The 24,257-nt window shown below is 40.5% G+C and overlaps 3 protein-coding genes across 4 annotated transcripts; 1 reads left to right on the forward strand and 2 right to left on the reverse strand.

The window, feature by feature from the left end:
• Positions 1-670: 670 nt before the first annotated feature.
• On the reverse strand, positions 671-10,648 carry rint1 (RAD50 interactor 1). The gene is made up of 15 exons (XM_067489969.1): positions 10,369-10,648; positions 9,067-9,192; positions 8,757-8,872; positions 7,763-7,936; positions 7,512-7,652; positions 6,312-6,501; positions 6,089-6,199; positions 5,496-5,721; positions 4,863-5,000; positions 4,457-4,551; positions 4,256-4,360; positions 3,831-4,048; positions 3,359-3,539; positions 1,898-2,016; positions 671-1,210 (listed from the first exon to the last, which is right to left on the reverse strand). Exons 1-15 carry the CDS (start codon positions 10,600-10,602, stop codon positions 997-999), a joined length of 2,388 nt encoding a protein of 795 aa, XP_067346070.1. The 5' UTR covers positions 10,603-10,648; the 3' UTR covers positions 671-996.
• A 4,809-nt stretch (positions 10,649-15,457) lies between these two features.
• Positions 15,458-18,213, forward strand: prl2 (prolactin 2). Its single transcript, XM_067491007.1, has 5 exons — positions 15,458-15,479; positions 15,669-15,856; positions 16,055-16,162; positions 16,488-16,667; positions 17,568-18,213. Exons 1-5 carry the CDS (start codon positions 15,458-15,460, stop codon positions 17,760-17,762), a joined length of 693 nt encoding a protein of 230 aa, XP_067347108.1. The 3' UTR covers positions 17,763-18,213.
• Positions 18,214-18,940: 727 nt separating this feature from the next.
• Positions 18,941-24,019, reverse strand: hspa14 (heat shock protein 14). Of its 2 annotated transcripts, none has more exons than XM_067491005.1 (14): positions 23,912-24,019; positions 22,847-22,927; positions 22,337-22,419; positions 22,147-22,195; positions 21,848-21,953; positions 21,676-21,766; positions 21,461-21,565; positions 21,166-21,327; positions 20,702-20,857; positions 19,993-20,095; positions 19,673-19,888; positions 19,408-19,572; positions 19,191-19,258; positions 18,941-19,111 (listed from the first exon to the last, which is right to left on the reverse strand). In XM_067491005.1, exons 1-14 carry the CDS (start codon positions 23,966-23,968, stop codon positions 19,033-19,035), a joined length of 1,521 nt encoding a protein of 506 aa, XP_067347106.1. In that variant the 5' UTR covers positions 23,969-24,019; the 3' UTR covers positions 18,941-19,032. The 2 variants fall into 2 exon arrangements, with proteins under 2 accessions (XP_067347106.1, XP_067347105.1); XM_067491004.1 differs by having other exon boundaries at positions 21,848-21,986.
• Positions 24,020-24,257: the final 238 nt, after the last annotated feature.

Below are 24,257 nucleotides of genomic sequence, written 5' to 3' on the forward strand. Positions count from 1 at the left end.
TCGTAATAAATTTAATATGATAATTTCTGATAATGGATGAATCTCCAATTTGGAGGAATTTTAATGCGGATATTTAGTGATTCAGAGTTAAATATATTGCTTCTCTTCTGCCCACTGTGCTTTACTAAAAAATGAACTTATTGGAGTGACAGCTTACAAAAATTATCAGTGGATCATCTTTAAGATGCAGTGTGTAACTTTTTAAATATTTTGTCCACAGTCAATTTTTTTATTGTATACAATACATGGGAAATTAAAGCCTACTGGCAAATATATTACTTCTTGCTAAAGTTGGTTATATGTCAGCTTTGTCTGCAACTAGGAACAATATTGCATCAGCAATAATAATATAATACAATATGCAATAAATAGGCTTAATATAACATTAACTAGAGCCCCTTTGCATGATGCGTTTTAAGTATGCCTACATTCTGCTCTTATAGTAACATTTTAAATGCAGGACTTTTACTTGTGAAGGCATCGTTCCCTTTAAGTGCCAAATCAACTTTAAAAAAAAAAAATGCATGGCAGTGATGAATCAAAGAAAAATTTAAATCTACAGCTCCTCCTAGCCTTTTGGTTCAAGTGTCCACTTTGAAGTTGTGTTATTAGGTAAACATATTCAGAAAAAAAAACACAAAGAAACAAAAAACACAAAAACATTTAAAACATTAGGTTATAACATATATTTTAAAAAAATAATAAAAAGCATTGCAGGCCAGCTGGGTTTATTACATACTCTACCAGACTATGGACAATGTAGTTATTTATACTTTGTGGTATAATTAAGCCAACTAAACCTTGTGCAACACAAAAATGGATATACACTGTAAGTATGTCACTGTATAACGTTCATACAGTAATAATACAGTTTCCAAACAGTGCTAAATGATATAGCGGGCAGATTTTTCTAGTCTTGCTTTCAAAGACTTTAAAGCTTGTGATAAGAACAAAACGAAGAAGAACTCCATGTGTTGCACACTCCAGCGGGAAATGTCACTGTCCAGGTAAAGAGGCTTTGAGGTTGAGGAGAATCAACACATCACAGGGTGCCAAACAGTAAACCCCCAACTCATTCAGTGCTGACTCTGGAGGAGGGTCCCCTGCAGTTGCCCAATCTCTTGTCTCCTCCACAGTCTGTTTCAGCAGATTTCTCAGCAGGAGAGCAGAGCCCACATTAAGACCCAATATGATGTACGCCTCCTTTACACTGGGGAGAGACACAGAAATTGGAGTTATATGTCTTTCAGCTGGCCTCTTTAGTGTATTGGTGTTTTGTCAGGAGCTTTAATTGTACATCACATGTCCACATCTTTTTTTTTGTCGTGAACACACCTGTTTATTTTTCAACATTCTACACAAGTGCACATAAAGTACAAGCAAACACGAGCGATTAAACTGATCTTGACAGTTCTTTCTTCACTTTGAAGGCAAACAATTTCAACTCAAGTTTGCACATCGAGCAACATCATTCATTCTGGGTATTGGTGATGTCAACCTGATAAATGTAGGTCAATATTTCAATCTATTTTTGTTCTCTACCAACTCCTGAGAACAATATGTGGCTTTTACAGCTGCTGACTGACTGTATGGAACTGGAGCATCTAGCTATAATTTTAGCTAAAGTTTCTCAATATGAGCAAGCACTTTCGTTGTATAATGCTTTTAAAAATGCAAAAAATTAGATTCGTTTTTTGATTTGATTAGTTTTAATGATGTCTCACTAAAAAATAATGCCCATTATTGCAAAAAATAAATGATGAATTGCCAAATGATCAGCACAACATAATAAAATGTTTCCTGCTAATTTTAAAATAAAGATAACACACACACACACACACACACACACACACACACACACACACACACACACACACACACACACACACACACTTACTGCTTAAAGAAGTTCTCAGGTCTTTTGCAGTAATGACCAAACAAAGGGAAAAGGTTTCTGGTCATGTCGAACTGAAGCTGAGCTGCCCCGCCATCACTGAAATGGTTAGACAGGATCACCTGACAGAGAGACACATGATGTTTTGAGTCAGTTTCATTGAAGCAGGATTGCTGGGAAACCTGGGAATCAGGTGTAACAGAGTAAGTCATTTATGAACATATGTGATGGGGAGGTGTCACATGTCTCATTATTACCATTATAGGGATCTAACAAAGCACAGGCAGGGAAATGGTTCTTTATGGTCATTACCCACCATGACCAACCTAATTTATATTTAGAGACAAACTCTTCATTCACAAGTGCAATTACTGTGGGTGGTATTTAGTATTTTGAGACCTTGAGTAAGTATTTTGTCTAGGTCGACAAGTGGCACATGAATACACTGCAAAGATAGTTTATAGCTACTTCTAAATGAGGACCGTGTGATACGAAGATACGAACTGTACCTGTGTTGGGTACCAGTACAATCTGGTCTCTTGTTGTGCACAGATTCATTAAGCCGCACAGCCAATCAAAATGGTTCCCATCACAGATGGGACAGACGGCCCCCTCACCCGCCATCATCTGAAAAGCCTCTGACACGAGTCTCACTAGTTTTTGTATATAACACACTGCAAAAATGTGCCAACACCTCAGTGTCCTCGTGGCCCTTAGCGTCATGCAGTGATGCTACGTCTTCTTTTTTTGGTGAGCTGTCTCAGCATATACCCACACAGAAGTCAGAGACTTTTTTCCTTCTATCTTTGCTATAGCTACACTTAAACATTATAAGGCGCTTTGGCAAAACAACTTTTACTTAAAGTGATTGTCCTATGGATCCCCCTGCTTTTTTTTCTGATTATCATCATCATCATCATCAAGAAAGAACACTGCTTTTGCAATGGTCTTTTATCAATAGGCCATAGTTTTAAGTGTTAAACTTTATGGTGTAGAATCACTCATTGTCCTTGCCCAGCTTTGCCAACTTTAGCCCTGTTTAACACCTTATTTGCAATATCAAGAGGATTGAAAGTGGTTTCCATTAAGGAAAAACCTAGATTTAAATAGGAGGAAGGAAGGTGTAATAAAGATAAAAAAGAAAAACAAGAAAACGCTGCTAGGGATCTCAAGATTGATTAATCCACTGGAGTAATTACATAGAAATGCTTCACCAAGCTGGCAATAACCTGGAATAAAGTGTTGAACTTTTGGACTGGGACTTGGACAAAGCTGTTCAATTACGGTTGTATACAAAAGGAGCACGGTATGATTCAGGAGCTGTAATTCCCCATGGATTCAAATCTTTTTTTTACCACTTTGTAAACTGCAATGACCTGGTTATAGCTGAGGTAAAAAAAGCCAAGGTGATGATCCGAGTAACAAATCACATGGTTAGGTTTTCATTGAGTATTTATCTCTTACTTCTTGGTAGAGAAAGTTGTCCAGTTTCTCTGCCAGGCCCTGCCAGGCTAGCTGAAACAGAGAAAGACTAAGGACCTGATGAAGGTTCAACAATCTGTCCCTCACACACAGCATCATGGGACAAGCTGAACTGGACAGAGTCATGGTGGACTGGTCGTGCTGGGATGGTAGAGACAACCACCTAGTTAAGACAGAGTAAAAGCAACAGAGAGAATACATCAGCGTTAAAGTCACCTCTGCTTATTTAAAATTTAAAATTCACATTTCTGACACATGGTTTATATGAGGCATGTTTTTTAGGCATTTGTCAAAGGCTCCAAAAAAACAGGCCTCTATACAAACAAGTCAAACTCTTCCATCGGTAACATTTTAATTAAAACACAAAGCAATGGCCTATATTGTTTTAAATGGTACAGACGTTTTCTTTGTTAAAATGACTAAACTAGTTGTTGTATGTCATCTGACATCCCACCTGTCTTGGCAGTATGGTTTGGCCTTTTCTGTGATTTCTCTCATGGTCCATTCCAGCAGTCTTCCCATCATGTCTCCTTTCAGTCGATCCAAAAGTGCCAGCAAACCCTCGAACAGAGAGCCCTCCAGAGAAGCCAGGCGACCCATCTCTATCGCACCCAGGCCCTGCACTGACTCCTCACCGAGAGAAACTGCAGCCTGCTGCAGCTGCAGGAAAAACTGAGGGAAGAACAAAAAAAGTCTGGTAAACGCACACTAATGCACAGTTTGAAAAAACTGTTAAACTGCTGAAACCCTTTGATTTACACTATTCTTTATTCATTAAATTCTCTTCTAGTCTTTTGTGGGCACCCTAACTTAACCCTCACTGTTGCTCTAGCAAAGATGCAAAACATGAAATCAATAAATGTAATAAAGTCCACAGACCACATTATCTCCCCAGTCTGTCAGGATGGTGGAAATGTAGTTGACAGCATTAAGGATTGCACAGTAACGGGCTCCGAGGGGGCAGCGGGACTCCTCTTTCATTACCTGGAACATAAAAACAATAATCTCCTGCAGCACAAATGGTTGTCCTTTGGGGATTATAAAGTTATTCTTGATTCTTGAAATTCTTCAAATTATTACCTGAGTGAGTCGTATGCGGAAGTCATCAACCAGTTCTCTTTGTAGAGCCAGAAACTTCAGTTGTGCAGAAGGACAGGGCAAACCTCGATATCGTTCTGAGTATGGCAGAATTACATAAATCCGAAAATTTTATCCAGTATTATCGAGGCTGCATGTTTATATCATGATACACCAAAGTTGTCTGCAATTGAGAGCCTTCTTCTCTGAATCAGACAGTGCTAAGTAATTATGAAAAGAAAAATAATACCAACATGACCTATATAGCAATTGTCCTTTTCCTCAATTCCTAAGTAAAAAAAAAAAAAAACCTCCTGTATATACATGTTTAACTCTTCATTTCTAAATATGAAAGACATACTGACAATGATTGAAACAACATCCGCATCAGTAAAATGAGTAGTCTTACCAGTGATGACCTGAAGCAGAGTCATGAATGTCTCAGCACAGTCTGGGGCCTTCAGCTCATCCATATCACTGATATCTTTGTACTGAGAGCTCCAGGCTCCCTCGGCTGATAGCATGGCATCCATCTTCTCCACTGCCACTGCATAAACCCAAGGATTCAGGGTTAGGATGCTATTTCACCTCACTCACTATGACCATAAAGGCCACATTTAGTGCACCAATGTAAAACATTCCACAGCTCTTATTCCAAGATGTCAGACACATTTAACCAGTAAAAATACAATTCTGTATTAGCTCATTCTTAAATCCAACACACACAGATCAACACACAGCTAACTGATTCAACAGTGTCTCTGTATATGAAATGAGTTTCTTAATATAAAAGAAACACTGTATGACCTGGAGAGTTTTCTTTAAAAAAAATAAACACTGCTCCCACATTGCTCTACATGTGCGAGTGTGGAGGTTTTTTTGTAGTGTAATAAAAGAGAAAACTAAAACAAAATGAATTATGATAATTAAAAAAAAACATGGAGGCAGCTGACTAGACTCTGCAGGTGATTCAACATAAAATGTAAATGGACAACCATAATAATCTGAGTAATACATATTTCTTACAAAGATTACAACTTACTCTTCTTTTCCACGATGAGCCACTTCTGGAGGACTCCATTGTCAAGCAGGAGATGGAGCAGACCAGGCAATGCTGCTGGGTAGGACTGGTTGCTTCGCAGCTCCTTCTCAAACTGCAGCACCTCCTCTACCAGGTGGCAGAAGACCACATCATCATACAGCAGCCTCGAAGCATCATTGGCCACTTTCTCTTGGACGAGAGACAACAGGCCTCGGCACAGCTCCACCTACACACAGGCACAGATAATAATTAGATGTCTTTTTCTCTTATTCAGTAACATCTTCTGAAAAAGTTTGGAAAATATATTCCATAGTAACCATGTTCTAATAAGCACGATGAGGAGGTTCTGAACTTAGGCCTACATTTCCAATCATATTACATATTTTAGAACTGGACATCGCATAAATGAAACTTGGTAAACTCAATGAAAAAGTGAAATTTGAACTTTTAAATGTGGAATGAAAAAGTTACTCTTAAATGACACTTTTACTGAGATGCAGATAAAACCTGTACGTTTGCCTGGTGCTGTGCATTCATACAGCGGGAGAAACCTCTTCCACTGAAGTCATTAGAAGTCGTATAAAACAACATACCCTGGCACTGATGGGAACCCCAACTCGATCCAGGATGGGCTGGATCTTTTCCTCCATGAAGGCGGAGCTGTTCCCCATCCACAACAGAACCTGTGTGAGGTACCACTCTGGCTGCAATGGCAAAGGCAGTGACAGCCTACACTGGTGAACCTAATAATGTTGTACTTGAGAGCTTAAAAGAGAACTTTAACACCTGTGATGGGTGTTTCGGCGCATCACATACCTTGCTAAGGGAGTTGGTCTGTCGATTGCCATAGAAGTGATATCTGAACCTCTTGCTGAGCGGCAGCAGCATGATCTGGATGGGCAGACACAGAGGAGGCTCTTGGGATCGAGATGTGGCTGAAGACACCACCTGGGTAGGGGGTATACCCTGACCAGAGCCCAAAGACCTCTGAAATATAAGGTCATCACTGCAAGGTGAGGTTTAGGAAAACAGTAGATGCAGTAAATAAATCCAAGTTTGTGGTAAATAGAACAAACTGATGAGCTCAGGATAATCAAAAACCTGGAAGACCATGAAAAGAAGGTGGCGAATGTTTAAGGAATTCTTTCACTGGTGAAGAAAACACTTACTTTTACTACTACTTATAAAGAACTAACATGTTTTTGCAGAGCAACATAACGATAAAAAAAAAATAAGCATGTTAAAAAAAATTGTAATGCACTGAACTGACTTGTCAATCAATAATCAGTTCTGGGATGAACGTTTGCGCAACTGGTGTGAGACAGATGTAAATCACCAAGCTAATGAAGCTGATTGGAAATTTCTCGCTATTGTCAACTTCAGCTGGTGGTTGGGATGGATTTTTGTTTTCATCACAACTGGACATATCATTTGCCTTTGTGCAGTTTCATCACGTGCATATCATGTGTAATTTTTAAATTTAGCATCTGCTGTCAGAAGCAAGGTGTATTTAGAGAAATTAATAAGTGTAGGTCATGTGTGTTTGGTCAGAAAATGACTGTGCTCATGAACAGCACAAGATGGAAAACATACAGAGAGATCAGACTGGAGACAAATACATGTAAAAAGCCTATAGAGATGTGGAAAAACATGCTACAGCAAATTATAAATCTATATATAAAATAGCTACTTGGTTAATACCAAATTATTAACAAAACTCTTAAATCAAATTAAAGCTGAGATTAAAGCTGTTTACACTTGCTGTGGATTTAACAGCCAGCAAAATGATATATATTATAGTAATGTTCATTTAAGAACATAAAGGCAATATAAAACAATCAGATTCCCCTTTATAACACTCTTTACCTACCAAGTTATAAACACTCCATCTTTCATCTTGCACTTCATCATGAATTTCTTCATCTACAAGAATGTGCTTCAGCCCTATAATAGCTTTAATTTGATTTATATATTTAAGAAATGTCCTTCCATGCAGGAGCCCAAACTGAAGGATACGAGGTCTGCAGGGCAAGTAGCTGTGGGACAAGCAAATCCAGCTGGCTGCTGATCTCCTGACTGTTCGGAGCCGGTGTCAGCGACTGAGTAGGAGGCGAGATGATTGGCCAGTGAAGTTGAGTCAGCACTTTCTCGAAATCACTAAAAGACAATTTAACAGGATGGTTGAGATCATGTAGAACATCAATGATACAGCGTATGTCCTTGCATTTCTAAACTTGGCCACATTTACGTACAAAGTGAAGATATACCTAGACAGTCTGTCTTTAATGATCTTGTGCCAGAAGTGAAGTGTTTCCCGGAGGAAATTCTGGAGGTGAGAACATCCGGACTGGTTTAGTCCATTGTCCAGCGCCGCCATGGTGTCCACTGCTCTTATGGCCTCCCAGACGCTGGTGGTCATCAGGCACTGCTGAACTACAGCGCTGCAGGTACAAAACATTTAACTGCTTCTGTTTCCCCATGGCAGACATACAAAAGTCATCTCAGGACATATATAAAATCCGCATTGCCTCACTCTTGTGGAAATTGATTATAACGAATAACATTTTCCCACGTGAGCTTGAGACCATCCAGACAACAGCAATAAATGTTTAGAATGGTGAGTAAGTAACAAGAAACAAAAGTATTACAGTAGGTGCCTGACTTATTTTATTACCGGTTTATTGCCTATGTATCAGTCCGTCCAGAATTTCAAGAACGTCCAACGTAATTATTGCAGCCTAAAAATGCCTGATTTTGGCCAGTCGACATGTTTTTAAGTACTTGTGCAATAATATTGAAGGCGCAGGTGAAAATTGCAAAAGTAGTAGCTTTAAAAAACTCAAATAATGTTTCAAATTATTCGTGTGCACCATCTTGAATGCGTAAAGACCTATACAGTACATTTAATATCCCAATAATCTGAGATTTCTCCTCTACTCGTAACACATGGACCCATCATTTGCCTTCCTGTGTAAGCTTTACTTTAACAAAGCAACACCACCCGAGCACAAGCAAGCTCTCATCTGCAGCTTTGGTGAGGAGTTCAGGGACAGTACAGAGTGTAGGTCAAACGTGCGGAAAAATTAGCCATGAACAGAAAAAGAATTGTGAGCTTTCAAAGAAATTCATGGAAATTAGTTAAATTAGCACTAAATGTTGTGATTACAAGAATGCAAACGTCAGAAGGGACGGAAATATGTTAACGTTTTTTTTTTTGGTAACAAATATGAGTCCTAATCACTTCACCGTCATTTACATTACCTGAGTTCCTCTATATGTTGAAGGCAGCGTAGGTATTTCACATGTCTCTCTATGTTTTCAACTTGGTCAAACGTCTGCCGAAGATTATCGATCCAAGGCTGCGCTCCATGCAGGTGCTACCAGATGTAAAAAGCATGTCATATGGTCAAACATTTAGACTCAGCAAACAGTAGCAAAGTACTGGTACTAAAATAAATTCCCTATTGGTGACTGAGATTTTTCAATAACATTCAGCCTGTGCGACTATATCTACGATATTACTGGGAGCTGAGAACAAAGCAGAATGATTTGTAACAGGCAGTGTCTCTACCTGGTGCAGCTTGTGAGAGGTACGTCGCTCCCTCTGCAGAAGGTCCTCCAGGGAACATCGGGCTTCCTCAGCAGCAGAAAGAGAGGCGGCAACTTTTGGAGGCACAGAACTGGATACAGTCAAAACCTGAATGACACAAATTTTTAAAAAAAACTCACTGCTTGTATTTGACACATTTATGAGCAAAGGTTGTGTATAATCAGGATTATAATTCATTTTAATAACGATGGTGGTTGGTTGATGCTTGGCGTCCTTTAGTTCAGCCACCAACTGTCAATAAATACTTTGCATTATTATCAAAAAACACACTGGCTAATGAGGCCTGAAGACATGCTCTTGTTCTCCCTTAAAGTCAATATAAAACCTTAAAATGTTTGTATCTGGGACTTTATAGCTGCAGCCAAACACTTTTTGCTTTTGGCACCCGGTGTTTTACTTTAAAAAACCCCGGTTATTTTGAGGCAGAAGCCATCTTGTCTAGGTTTCTGTCCAGGATCGTTATAAAGTTACCAACAAATACAGGCCATCTTCTCTTGACCCTTTAAGATTTCCTGAATTTAAAATGTTTTAGTAAAAGGCTAAGGCTGGAAATTTTTAGTTTAGCATCAGTGCAACAAGGCCACAATTGTGACAAAGCTGGAAATAGGAATTGTTTACCATGAGAGAATAATGTCAAGTTTAGTGTTTTCCTAGTGGACCTTCAGCAGCATTTTTACGATGCATCACATAAGTCAATAAATGCATAATATACTGTATAACTAGCTTTAAGGGGTGAAGTGGACTTTCTTGTCACTACTGCCCTTCAGAGGACAAACACAAAACAAGTCAAACATGTCACCCACAAGTTTCAAATTACCACTTAAAGGGCGACTTCATCAGTTGTCATCAAATTTACATCCTACAGTTCTAATCTGGGAAGCACGTGTTTTTTTTAAATGGTACTATATTGACCTCTGCCTTCATCTTGTGGAAAAAAAGTTCTGCTTCTCCAGAACTCCTCCAGATGACGTCATCTGGGGGGGTTATCCACATAAGAGTAAAGAGATATTTTAATACAGGAAACAGAAGTTCAATATTAATGTACCCTTACTAAACCTGCGAGAGGCAGGTAGAAAATCGGTGTTTCGACACGTATTTACTGTTTATTAGGGACTAACCCCCTCTACGTTATGAACTAACGTTAACATTATATATTTTTTTTACTTCCATTCATTCGGTACTCATTCAAAATAACTAATTGAACAAGACGAGTTATTTCCATTCCACAAACATTACTAAGAAATCCAAGAGCTGATGTTTCACCTGCTCCTCCAGTGCGAGGTTTTCTTGTCTCAGCTTTTCCAGCAGGTCGCCAACATTCTTCAGCGATTTCAGGTCGCTACCCACTTCTCTGTCCAAGAAATCCACCAAAAAGTCCAGCAATTCACCTGAATCTGGTGACAAAGGTTCGGTACTGTGGCTGATTTTGTTGACATGGTTTAATGTATCATCTGTCACTTCGTTCATGGATCGTTCTGCTGCTGTGGGCGCCGCCATCTTTCCTCTGCAGTGCTGTCAACAAACGTCCTACGATGGTAAAGTGAAGGGAGGAGGCGCTCGTTTAATGTATCCGCGTAACCCGCGGGACGTCACTATGTCTGTCCCCTTTACTTAGCCTTGGTTCAGGCGTGATCTCAAATAGAGAAATAAGGCGAAGTTAATAACTAGTTTTTTTTTTAACTTTCTATGTTAATAGCTGGTTCCCCTTAGGTTTGTTCCGCCAACACTAATTCTACGGTTCATCCTGATGAGAAAAACAAAGCAACCTGTCGCCTTGCTACCCAGAACCATTACACGTCATCACACATATACCAGGGTGATGCAGCCAGATTATGATGGGGAGGAATACAGTTTATATTAATATTTAACTGTCATGTACCAAAATGACCACGAAAGCTATCACGGTTTCATCGACAATGTCTAACCTGCAGCAAAATTATGCTTTGTCCATATTTCTTCTCCTCATAAAACAAAAATTTGCAACAATGAAAACATAACCAGAAAGAATTAACCACTTTACTTAAAAAACTGGATAGATCAAAAATATTATTTTCCTGGCAGATATACAAAATGAAAAGGGTTAATTTCTGAGTTATGATGAATTAGATTATGGAGCGATGGAGAACCTGGAAAATTCTGACAGTACATTTTAAAGTGTGTTAGACATTCATGGAAACATGGAAATAATCGTGTGGTCTAGTGAGACAAAAGATGTTATGACATATAAAATGAAGCAGAAACAAAAGTAAAAGTAAATTAAAATTATTAAAAAACATTTTGAACATTTTCTATTAAACAGTGGAAAGTATCAAATTTGAATAACGCAACAACAGAGATAGATGTTGTTATATATAGATATAAGATATAAAGAGCAGGCACATTTAAGTTTGACCTTTAACATGTAAAATATTACATTATGTCTCAGAAGTTTGCTCTTCATTTTGCCAAGACCTAATAAATCTCAAACCCAAAAGCTGCACAATTTAACTACACAAACTGGACAGTGTCTAATGAACCTGGTGGATTGAAGAGGTACAATCCACCAGGTTCATTAGACACTGTCCAGTTTGTGTAGTTCTTTAGAACGTTAGAGGACAAAGCAGAAAAGGGCAAAGGCAGTGTTTTTAAATGAAGGTTCAGTTCCACAGGAAGGAAGGAATTTGTCTGTCTTCTCTGCTTGATTTAAAAAGGTCCCTCTGCAGGCCCTTATTCCAGATGTTTTGGATCTGGATCTCAGTCCTCTAAAATAGACTTCAATGCATGACATACACTTTAAACTAAACTAAACCAGTGTTTTTGTCAGTTGCTTCTTGTTATAATTTTCTTTTCTCTCTCCGCTCTCCACTCATCCTCAACCAGTTGAGGAAGGCGGTGACCCACCCCGAGCCTGGTTCTGCTGGAGAAATATTCCATCAAAGAGAGTTTTTCCTGTCCACTGTCACCTAGTGCTTGCTCAAGAAGGATTTATTGGGTTCTATATGTTTCTGCTAAACCTCAACCTATGTAAAGTCCTTCGAGAAGATTGTTGTTGTGAACTGGCACTATGCTGTAGACACAACTTAATTATATTGAATATAGATCTTCCTAAGCTTGATTCTCATTACATAATTTCTTTCTAAAACTTTCTGCTTTTCTTTATGCTGCCAACACAAATTTAATATAAAATCTGCAGCACATTCATGTCTTCTTTTTCACTGCAGCCTTTCTTTACTGATTTCTGAGTGACAATCAGAGACCATTGATCTGCTGTTGCCCCACTGATTTTACCATCTTTAATGCTTTAATCATTTTTAAGCTGCATTCATAAATGAAATCCCCAGACTTGTCCAGTTTCTTCTCCACTGTCAATTTCAATTCTTCCAGAGCACGTATTACATCTGAATTAACAGTTGCCCGCTTACCCTTCTCTGTAGCCCCAGGCCAGATCACTCTGGGTTCCTGCTAGTCTCACTGCTTCTCCGGTCATGTCATTAGGGGCCCCCTCTTGCTTCGTCTGTAGTGGCAGGGTTGCTGATATCCTGTAAACTTCTTCTAGCCTGTCGTTGGATTTCATCCAAGTGATCCGGCTGACTTCTTAAGAAGTGCTGATCAACGTAGGGTCTCTGGTTGCTACCCTCTTCACCTGCTCCCAAGCACTTCTTTTCCCCTTGGTATTCTAAGGCCACCTTCTTGGAGCCACAAGGGAGTCATCCGCAGTCGTTGTTTCTCTACCTTTGACATTGTTGCTTGATGTGTCCCTCCTGATCACTGTCAATTCCTATGAGAGGTCAATAGCTGGGAGTCCTGCCTATGAGTCACGGGTCACCTGTGCTCTCTGTGACTCTCTGGGTACGCTCTGGTTCTTCTTGTGGTTTTGAATGGCGCAGCCCATAACACTGAATTGCCAATCGATGTTCAATTTGAATGGGATCGAATTCTAATTACTCTGTATTCCCATGTAGATTAAACAGGGTTTAAGTCTACACACGTGTCTTTTCTTTCTAAGATGAAGCTTGTCAGGCATCTACTATAGTACACAGCAAAATTATGATAATTCAATTAATGACAACTTTACCAATGCATGTATAGATGAAAGTTGCGCTTGAAACCAATCGCTAATGAATGAAACTATCCCTCAGTTTGGGAGCTTTAGTAGCCAGTCAGTTCTCTCAAGAAAACGTCCTGTGCTGTAATAATACAGTGAAAGGCCAAAGCTGCTGAGGGCGCTTCCCCGTGGGCATGTGAGGCTGTAATAGTCACCCTGTTACTCTGCAGGTCAGTTTGAATATGACAACACAAGACCATCTGCCCAACAACACTATGTTCCTCTGTGTATGTCAGTGTGTTAGTGTGAACGTGCAGCAGAGTCACATGGAGCCCCAGCTTCCAGTCGTCTCCAAAACTTTGTGTAAGCTGCCAACAGCACCATTACGGCTCTTACGGCCCCCCAAAAAATCTGTACATCGCCCTTAATGGCAAGAAAATGTTCTTGGTTCCAACTGATCGTTTAGTCATTATGACAAGACTCTACCAATGTATCCGCTGTATTACAACTTCTTTTCACATTAATAAAACAGAATATTCAGTTAAGGTCGATAAAGTACACCCCTGTGTACAGATGTGTACACGTACACACATTATACGTATCTACTGTCTGTTTTTCCTTTGTTTGAGAATGGGATTGGCACAGAATGGGTCACAATCAAAGCAGGGAGCTGGGACATTTAGAAAATTATTATGAATGGTAAATGGTCTGCATTTATACAGCGCTTTTCCACCTATTGGTGCTCAAAGTGCTTTACACTGGTTCTTATTCACCCACCGATGAGGGAGCAACTCAGTTGGGGTTCAGTGTCTTGCTCAAGGACACTTCGACATGTGACAGGAGGAGGCACGGATCAAACCAGCAACTGGGGGGACTGGTGGATGACCACTCTACCTCCTGCCCCACAGTTACCCACTAAGGTGCGTCCATGCATCAATGTTAAATACACACCTTTATGTTTGCTAATCTCACATGAAATAATAACCATTTGTGTCAAAAAAACAGTGATGAATAGTTAAGTAAAGTTGGAAAAGGGTGGAGAAACTTTTCAGAATTATGACAGAAGGTGAAATCCCAGACTCCACTTCACCAACAGATAGGCAGGGAAATCCTCCCTAGATGGTGGCTGCATCCCAAAAGAGTTTTATTGTAGTAAGAAAAACTAAACCACCCTCTTGCTCAGATGGTTTTTGAGAATGCAGCAAGTTTTAAGTGCGGAGTAATATCTGACCATTCAGCAACATTCAGTACTACAGGCCGCTCCTGATGGTTCCTGAACTTATACAAAGTACTAGCAACAAAGATTGTTTTCAGGGGTGGAACTACAGCCCGAAACTCAATTTAGACCCTGTGTCCTCTGGTGGAAACAATGGTAGAGGAGCTAAGTTCCACAAAAAGGGGAAATGTCCCTTTGGTAGAAACCGGGCTATAGAGACATGGGCCAGCAACAGCTGCCAGTCATTTTCAATGGGAATCCATCGTTGTCGCCATCTCCGCATCATTCTGTGTGAGGCCAAGTGTGAGGGATCATTTCCACAGCAGATACAACATCCACGTGCCCATCAGACGTGAGTGCTTGTGGTTACTTTGTCAGCCCTGGAACAGTAACTGTAACACTGTAGCATGGTGGGAGAGTGGTTAGCACTGCTGCCTCACAGAGAGAAGGCCCCCGGTTCAAATCCCTGCCTGCTGCTGAACAAGAAGAGCAGATGAAGATGATGGAAGTCTCACCATTTGTGAATGCACCGTGAGTAAGGCAAGAGCGGCACCAGGGGTAGGATGTCTGTTTCCCTGGCTGGAGTGTCTCTTCACATAGATGGAAAACTGGAGTCAAAATGTAACAATTTAAAATGTCAAACAAATCCTTTTTTCTACTGCGGTTTCACTTAGTCAACTGAAGAGGCCTGACCAAGATGTTAAAAGGTATCACCTGCCTACAGCAGAGAGGACCTGATCCAGGCCACGATCACTTGACGTCAGGTTGGTGATGATGTCATTGCTCTTTCAGGCTGCCTTAGATCACTTCAGCATGATGTCACTCACACAACCAACGGAAGCGAATTCCTTGTTTGTGTTTCTGTACTTGGCCACTGATCCTGATTCCACCTGACTCACAGAATAGTAGGCAGATTATCGTAAATGCTCCTTGCCCTCTCCGTCTCTCTCGGTCTCTGTCTCGCTGTCCCTCCCACTCTTTTTCTAAGATATTCACGTGTGTAAAAGGGAAAGGGTGAGTGAGGGACCCTCATATGAAGCTGCAGGGGTCTTTGAATAGAAAAGCTTTTGCTCTCTCTGCTCTGAGACAGAAGCTCCTCTACACGCTGCAGGATGCCCGGAAACATCAGAACAGGTAGCTCTTGCATGAATTGGACTTGTGCAAGTCAACTTCCATTGTAATTCTATCTTGATTATTTCATTCTTGAACTTTTTTTTAAGATGTTTTTTTATACGTCTTAGTTAAACCAGATTCCCCACTGTGATCTAGATCTTGTTTCCATTTTATTGCTCTGTTCTTTCCTTGGTGTTTGGTCTCCCACAGTGTCTGTTGTGTGGGTGATGTTTATCTGTCTGGAGTATTGTACTAGACTGACCAGCGTGGGTGCAGCACCCCTCTGTACTAACGTCCAAGCTGGGTGCCACGTCCTCTCCCTGGCCAACCTGTTTGAGCGGGTCATCCAGCACTCAGCCAGGATGCACGGCATTTCAAATGACCTGCACTCCGAGTTTGTAAGTCTCCTCCTGTCACTGACAATGTTCTTATTTTGATGATGTTTAATAGAGAAGTTTATCGTTCTTATTTTTATGGAATTATATGTAACGGGAAAACCATTCTACTATTCATTCATCGCGATTGTTCTGTAGCCCGTCGACATTTAGATGACCCCTGACCTCTGACATTTCATTCCTTCATGTTTGTCTTGTCAGGAGCAGTACTTCCTGCCCAACAAAAATCAAATAGGCCGGGTCGGTCGCAACTGCCACACCTCCACCATCTTCACCCCAAATGGCAAGGCGAATGCTCAGAGAATGTCGGTGAATTGACATTTCAATATCCAGTCTCATATTTCCAATAACAATAATATACAAAAACACCACCCCTTCACACTGGACACACAACTATCATAACTTTAAGGGTGACTTCACCCACTTTCGACTTCCTCCCTACAACGTTTGTGGTCAGAGCAACTTGATGACATCACTTGATGATGTCATCTGGAGGAGTTTTTCTAGCTAGAAGCAGTGTGATATTTTCATGTCGGTAATGTAGAGCCTTAGGAAGCAAAATGAAAATAGGTGAAGTCGCCCTTTAAAGGAAGGCTTTGACTGATTTTTATGTGTCTACCTGTTCTCACTGCAGAGGGAGGAGCTGACAGAAGTGATTCTGAAGCTCCTGCTGGCGTGGAGGGATCCTCTGTGGCATTTCCACCAGAGCATGGCTCACCACCACGATTTCAACAACTTCAGCTCCAACAAAGCTCTGGAAATGAGTGACATGGTGCACGAGCTGCGGGAAGGTGTGGAGAAAGTCGCAGAGAAGGTAAAGTGTTTCCAACGGAAAATGGGGAATAGTTTAACTGAGCTCTAAAGCGTGAAGATACAGTAACATTTCCTCCAAGTCAGAAGGTAGTTACACGGGTTCCTACCAATAAAGGGGGCATCAAAAGATGTGTGTCAGATGCTCAGAGCTGCTGTAACGTTGCTTACAAGGATGTAGGTTTTTTTCTATGTCAGGCTGTGTAGTCATAGTAAATGAGAATAAAATACAGATGACACACAGTCCTGATGTAACACAACTGCACTGCCCGTTAACCCTCAGGCGACCTAATGTTCAGACTCAGCCCAAACATTCAGCCGGTGAAAGGAGGATATCACACATGGGGCAAACAGTCTCCAAGCAATTCTTTCTTTCCCGTCTTTCCCCTTCCTTCATTTTTCCAATTGTGCTTTTTGTTTCTTGCTTGCTTCCTTTGGTCATTCTTTCATCTCCTGTTTATTTCCATCCCAGTTTCTTTTTACCCTTTTTTTCTTTCTTTCTTTTTTGCTTTGAGAAAACAGAAAGTTTGTGAAAGCTGAGGTAGACAGAGGATTATAATAAAACCGTGTGGTATCAACTTAATGTCTGGTCAGCTGACAGCACTGATCATGTCTTAATAATTAAATTTCTTTGTTTGTTGCAAGATGTTTATATGATTTGGCAGACATTCTGAATACACTGGTGAAATTGTATTCAATTAATTAAATAAATATTCTAGTTGAATGAGATGAAATAAACAATCAAGTCAATTAAAAACATCTCCACAAAGAGTGTCTGCTTATCCTGACAGGTGTATTTAGTTATGTAAACCCCATTTAACACAAATCCACCTTCAGGATATATCTTCTTCAGTACGAGCTGATTGTTATTGTGTGAATCTTGTGTGGGTCCTCTCTGCTCCAGATGCAGATATTGGGGATAATCAGCAACTCTGTCAGCAGCCTGGCTTCTCCTGAGGCCTTGCTGCCACCTGACAGTGCTGAGTGGCGCCTGATGAAGGACTATGACCTGCTGTACTGCTTTCGTCGAGACTCCAACAAGGTCCAGAACTACCTGAAAATCCTCAAGTGTCGTATTGTGCCAGAGTATGGATGCTAAAGGCCAGCAAACAACAGGGGTGAACTTCCTGATGCATCAGCACCTTTGACCGGAAACTACGCGGATGAAGCTGAAGTGATTGATGTGTTTTTGTATCTGCAGCATATGGGATGCTAGGTGATACACACATATGTTCATTCCCATCAAGAACCCAATGATTCTGCCAATCCCCCACCTCATGCTTGATACTGAGTGAGTGTGGACATATGTGAGTTGAGTATGGACATGAGAAAATAACTGTAATACATGTAATAATAGACACTTGTGTATTGCATGTATATCATGTTACACACAGTATTACCATAAAAAGATTCCAAGAAACATGGATACAATGGGTTTTTTTTTTTTCCATTTCACTGTAATTGCACTAAGGCCTGAGGTTCAGGAACTGTCTTAATGCAGCATTCATGTATGTATATTTAAAGTTCATCTCTGGTGCTGCCCCATTTCTTACAACACACTTTACAAACAGTACGCACAGGAACATCATCACTAGCAGCTCTTTAAATGTACATATGGTGGGTAGTGTATTATCATAAACTTGTGAAAGATGCAATGTATTGCAATAACTGCATATATGATTCTTCTTTGTGTTGTTAACACTCTAATCTTGCACTTCTGTGAAGACTTGATGTGCGCAAAGACTTTAAATCCTCGACAGAGATTAAATACTTGAATTGTGCTTCTGGAATAAAGCAAACAGTATTTGCATGCAAAATGTTATGTTTCATACTTCTGTGGCTTCAAAAAGTATTCAGACCAGTTCACTGTTTGGCAGAATTCCCCATGTTTTCTGGTAGTTGAGTCCTACGTTTTTTCTTGTACAGTTAACATGACTGAACTTCCAAATAACCACTCCTGGATGAAAAACCTTTACCGACAATTTACTGTGTAGTAGTACACAGTAAGTACACAGTAAGTTCGCTAATCAGAAGCGTTACCAAATCCCTTGAAGGCTTTTGCCATTCGTGTAAATTCTTTAATATAAAAATTAAAACCAATCCCTACAAACTAATCTTAATTAAACGAATCTACAACTAAAATAAGTAATGGCATAAAGATTTATCCTCTTTAAAGTAACTCATCCAAAGCATCCATACACCAGTAGTAAATACAGCTAATTGCACTGTTCCCTGGCTGATAACAATCTAGAGTGCAAAAAAAATCTGAGCATATAGTTCTGGGTTACATTAGGTTTATTGAGTGAAAAATACTAAACAATGACATTACACTTCGTGCTGATGTGTGGTCTGGACTAGAGGATCTACTTTCATGATGCAGCTGCTATGGTGAGGACCTCTGATCTTCCAGTGCTCTGCTCCACGCAGGATACATGAACAGAGCCGTCCCTGCAATGTACAGAAATATTGTTATACAAAGAGTCATGAAGTGAGCCACGTGCAGAGATGCAGGGAGGCTGGATGATACCTTTTCATGGTTACCACAGCATCGATGTTGTGGTTCTCCTCTCTGGGCTGCAGGTCTCTCAAGATAATCTGTATATTACACACACACAAATACATGGTTAGTGATTCACTTAATGTAACTTTTCTATCTTTAAATATGCATTTTTTAATTGAAAGAAAACAGCGAAAGTGGGCTGGGCAAAAATAAAATTTAACCCAGTGCCATTGCTTTCCCGTACCTTAGCTAGCTTTTCTGGCTGTTCCATAACAAATCTCTGGTAAATCTCCAAACAGAGGGAGGACAGTTTCCCTGCTCCGGTCATGTTGTGATGTCTCCGAGCAGGGAGTGGGGTGCCAGATGGAAGAACTACAGTAAACACCTCAGCTCCGGATTCGTCCACCTCCTGTAACACCCACACAGCACCAAGCCAGACAGAATAGATTAGTACATGGTGCAAACACAGATGATTATTACTTTCACTGTTATCACTGATAAAGTTTTACCTTAACTAATATGTCAGTGGCAGCAACATCCACTGTGACAGACTCTTCCTCAGGGGCAAGGTCCTCTCTGCCAACAAGTAAGCCTGCTTCCAGAGCTGCTCCCACAGCAATTACCTCATCAGGAGGCGCCGAGCTGAGAAGCTCCACATCTGGAAACATCTCACGGATCATCTGCTGGAGACGAGGAATCCTGGCTGAGCCACCGCAAAGAACCACCTGAAACACGCAGCCAAATCCCCAGTGATTACAACAGCAGGCTTTTGTTTCTTTATCTCAGGTTCACAACTATTCACAGTAAAACCCTATCTGACACATCATACCTTATTAATGTTGCCGGTGGAGAGTCCGGCCTTCTCCAGCAGGGTTCTGATTGGGTGGATGCTCTTGTTGAAGAGTGAGGAGCAGAGCAGCTCAAATCGAGCTCTGAGGAAACAACACACTGATGTCATTATGTTGGTAGCAACCATCAGTCCCTCCAGGCTTTAACATACATTTCTGTGATTGGAGCGGCCATAAAAGCTTTTCTAAAAAATCTCATGCATGCTGTGATGTCTTTAATGCTGTGATGTCTTTAATCTTTTAATGATGTATTAAATTGCAACGTTGAGCAGAATTTGTGTCGTATTCCTGGAGTGACTGAAATATCTATTCACTCAAACTGTGACTAGTTTCATTCACATATAATCAAAAAATAATTTTTGCATGTAAAAGGGATGAAAGCTAAATCTCAATTCTCTATTTGATTGTCTGGTCACGGCACAATGTTGTATTAATGTTTTGTACACACTTTAAACCATGAGTCTTAGTCAGATTTTAACGTAAGCAGCCATCTGGTTAGTAAAGTGATGTGTTTAGGGGATTTTCTTTAACTGGTCACCAAACAGAACTTAAAACCTGCCAGGACATAAACTGATCATGGATGTGGTTGCAGGATGAGATGCATTTGCATTAAGTGTTTTTACCATTCATCACATTAGAATATAGACAGGTTTTGCTATCTTTAAACAACAAAACCGTATGTCAACTTACCTTGAGACATTGCACTCAAAATCAATGCCATCGTGCAAAGAGTCGACAAAGCAGTTGGCGGATCCCAGTGAGGACAGAGAATGCTTGGCCATGTCTGCTCCGTTCATTAGCTTCATCATTGCTCGAGCATTCCCACTCACGTCATGCTTAAATGTGCTGCGAAACAAACACACAAAAACAATGTGAGGGTGGCTCAAGAAGGTAGGTAAAACATTTTGTAGGTGCGGATGTTTGAGAAGAGACCTTCAGGCAAGATTTGGAATTTTGTTTTACAAACTGAACCACAAACACTTGTCATGAAGCATGATTAGTGGTTACCTAGGCAATCCACTCGATTAGAATGAGAAATAAAAGTGATTATTACTCATTGTGGAATTTTTTGCTCATAATAAATGTACTCTCTGTAATACCATGTAAACATAACAGTGTAGTATAGTTAAGGTGTAAGAGCACACAGTAGTTACCGTTTGAACTCAGAGGCAAGGTGCTGGGCCAAAGCCTGGGTGAAACTCTCCCCTCCGATGCTGTGGTCAGTGTGGGTACTGAGAACCCGGAACATTCCTCCATTGACCTGAAGCGCCGTAACACTCAGAGACGTCCCTCCCAGCTTGTACACTAGAACGTTGCTGTTGACAGATCAGCAGGAGGGAAGTAGATTATGGCAGAACAACCACCAATCCAGAAAAGGGGTCACTTTTAATAAGAGTAGCAGTGAGTGTGTCGAGAACAAGTGGCTCTTTCTTTTATTCGGTGCTGTACCTCTTCCCAGCAGAACTATCCTGTCCGATGTTATAAGCCAAGAGAGCAGCAGCGGGCTCATGGATCAGCCTCAGAACATTGAACCCCGCAGCTTCAGCCGCCTCTCTGAACAAAACACACAGAAAGGTAGACTTGTTTTTTTTTCTTTTACAAAAAGGTGCAAGTCAAACAAATTTTCCACAAGAAGACTGTACAGTTCTAATAATAGGACCTACCTCAGAGAATGCTTCTGAGCATATGCAAACTCAAAAGGGACCGTGATGACAGCATCAGTGACATCAGAGCCTAGAGCTGACTGAGCCGTTTCTGGGAAGAAGGGAACTGACTATAAGCTTAATGTCATGTAGCGTGCAATTTCGTGTGTGCACGTGTGTGCTGTTTATCTACCTTTCATTTTGTGGAAAATGAGCTTTGCAACATCCTCCGGAGCAACATATTGTGGGTATTCTCCTGCTGTGATCTCATAATAAGGCTTCTCTTCTCTGTTGACGACCTGCACACAGCAACCACTGCTCAGACTGTTTTTCTGGGTTCAAGTATTTGGTAAAGAAAACTTAAAAAGACAACCCAGATGATGAAAGATGTGCAACTGGACATAAGATAGGACACAATCTATACCGTAACGCGTATTTTGAGAAATGTAATTGGGGGAAAACTAGACACAGAAGATCTGTTGAAACACTCACTTGACACTTGGTCTCTGTTCTGTGAGCTTGTGTCTCTGGATCATCAAACCTGCCCATTGAGAGACAGAGAAAGAGACAATCTATATTGGAGTCACAACAAATTCATTAACATACTGCATCTGGGCAGTGTGCATGCCCCACTGTAGCTTCTATATGTGCAAACAAATACAATATCAAGTCCAGAAGTCACCTTCTCCCCAGCACTTGTTTCACTTTGACGACTGTGTTGGCAGCGTTTCTGACCCGTCCTTGCTTTGCTGCAATACCTACAATCTGCACAAGGTAAAAATCAGTCACTAACCAATTATTGGCCAATAGTATATCACTACATGCTCCAAAATGCTGTGAAGGATCTATGGAGGCTTTACAGCTGCCCAGGACTGTTGAGCAGCTACAATCCTAAATAAGACAAGGCAGTACTTAAAAAAAAAAAAAGAGGGGATGCTACACAATGGTTAACATCACCCTCTTCCAACTTTTTTGAGATATGTTGCTGCCATCAAATTCAAAACGAGCTAATATTTTCCATAAAATGCAAATCATTGCATTCTTTTTTATTTACATTTTACACATTGTCCCAACTTTTTTTTTTAATTGGGGTTATGGAATGACAAGTGTCCAAGGGAATAAAAATAATGAAATGAAATTAGTCTACTGATGAAGGTGAGCTATCTAGAACAAAGTGAATTACATGTCATACCTGCTCTGTGTCTCTGTAGGCCACCACAGCTGGAGTCACTCTGTCTCCTGCATCGTTAGCCACTACATCAGCTCGCCCATCCTGAACAACACGCACACACAACACATAATTTATTGTTGCACGTATTCATATAATTGGGCTATTTTTGGTCTGCATGGACAAGCATTGAATTGATATACAGCTTAGTTATTAACACAAAGTATTTCCTCATTCCGCCTTCTCAAATGTGTGGATTTAAATTGTAAAGCACTTTTATTCAAAGCGCTTTGCAATGTTGCTTCTCATTCAGCCATTCGCACACACTGCTATACACACCTGACCCACTGGGAGCAACGTTGGATTCAGTGTCAGGATTCAGCGCAAGGACACTTCAACACATAGCAAATAGGGACCGGGAATTAAACCACTGACTCTGTGGTCTGTAGGCGACTGTCTTACCAACTAACCTACAGCTGCCTTTTTTTCCCACAGATCATGAAAAGAGTAAGATGGAGGAGGCTGGATAACAAGAATCTGTGGTGAAGCAGAAGCTGACCAGCCCCCTATCACCTTTTGGTCCACGGGCTTTGGATATTGCCTGACAGAATAAAATTACAGATAGAAAGTGACTGAAGGGTAGGATGTCTAGACATGTTGCTCCATTGCCTTGAGTAATTAGCTCCTGAAACCTGCCGATCTTCCTTGGAAGTGTTTGGGGAGATGACCACAGAGTAACGTTACACGAAGTACGTATCCCATCCCACTGTGAAGATGCTGCTATAATACCTACAGTACGGCAGGCCTACTTAATGTTAAAGTAAAAATGTACTCTTGGTGAAAAAAAACAAAAAGATTATTTAAGCAATTTGACTAGAAATTGGTAGCGTATATTCATTTTGTATCTAGCCATCATTCGTGAAGTTACCTGGCCTACGTTCATTCATCTTACGTTACTGGAAGCTTTAACAACCGGCGTTATTTCCGTGTGTTTTTTCAGTCAACAATAAATCCCTCACAGCGTTATTAATTAAAACAAACACTACGACTTGTCAGAGGGTAGATGGCGTAAATCGAAGCGTAAATTACCTTAAATATCGCCGCACAAGCGCAGGTATATCCAAAGTGAACTCCTATCGCCGCCATGCTGGAGTAGCTCAGCTCTATTGCGCAGGACCGGCAGGACCACGCGCTCCCTGAAACATCTTCCGGTAATGCTTTCAGAACAAAAGCCGTGTGAGGTTCTATTTTTTTTTAAAATATATTTTATTCCATTTTTATAGTAGATTGGTAAAATACACATAAATCATCAATGTGCACGTGGGTTTGTACGAGGAATATAAATGAATCATACAACACAGAAAGGAAAAAAGAAAGTAGCACAAGATGAATAACAGAAAAAGTACATGACTAAGACCCTAAAAATAATGATTAA

The sequence above is a fragment of the Channa argus genome, chromosome 21 (genome assembly GCF_033026475.1).
Source record: "Channa argus isolate prfri chromosome 21, Channa argus male v1.0, whole genome shotgun sequence".
Taxonomy (NCBI): domain Eukaryota; kingdom Metazoa; phylum Chordata; class Actinopteri; order Anabantiformes; family Channidae; genus Channa; species Channa argus.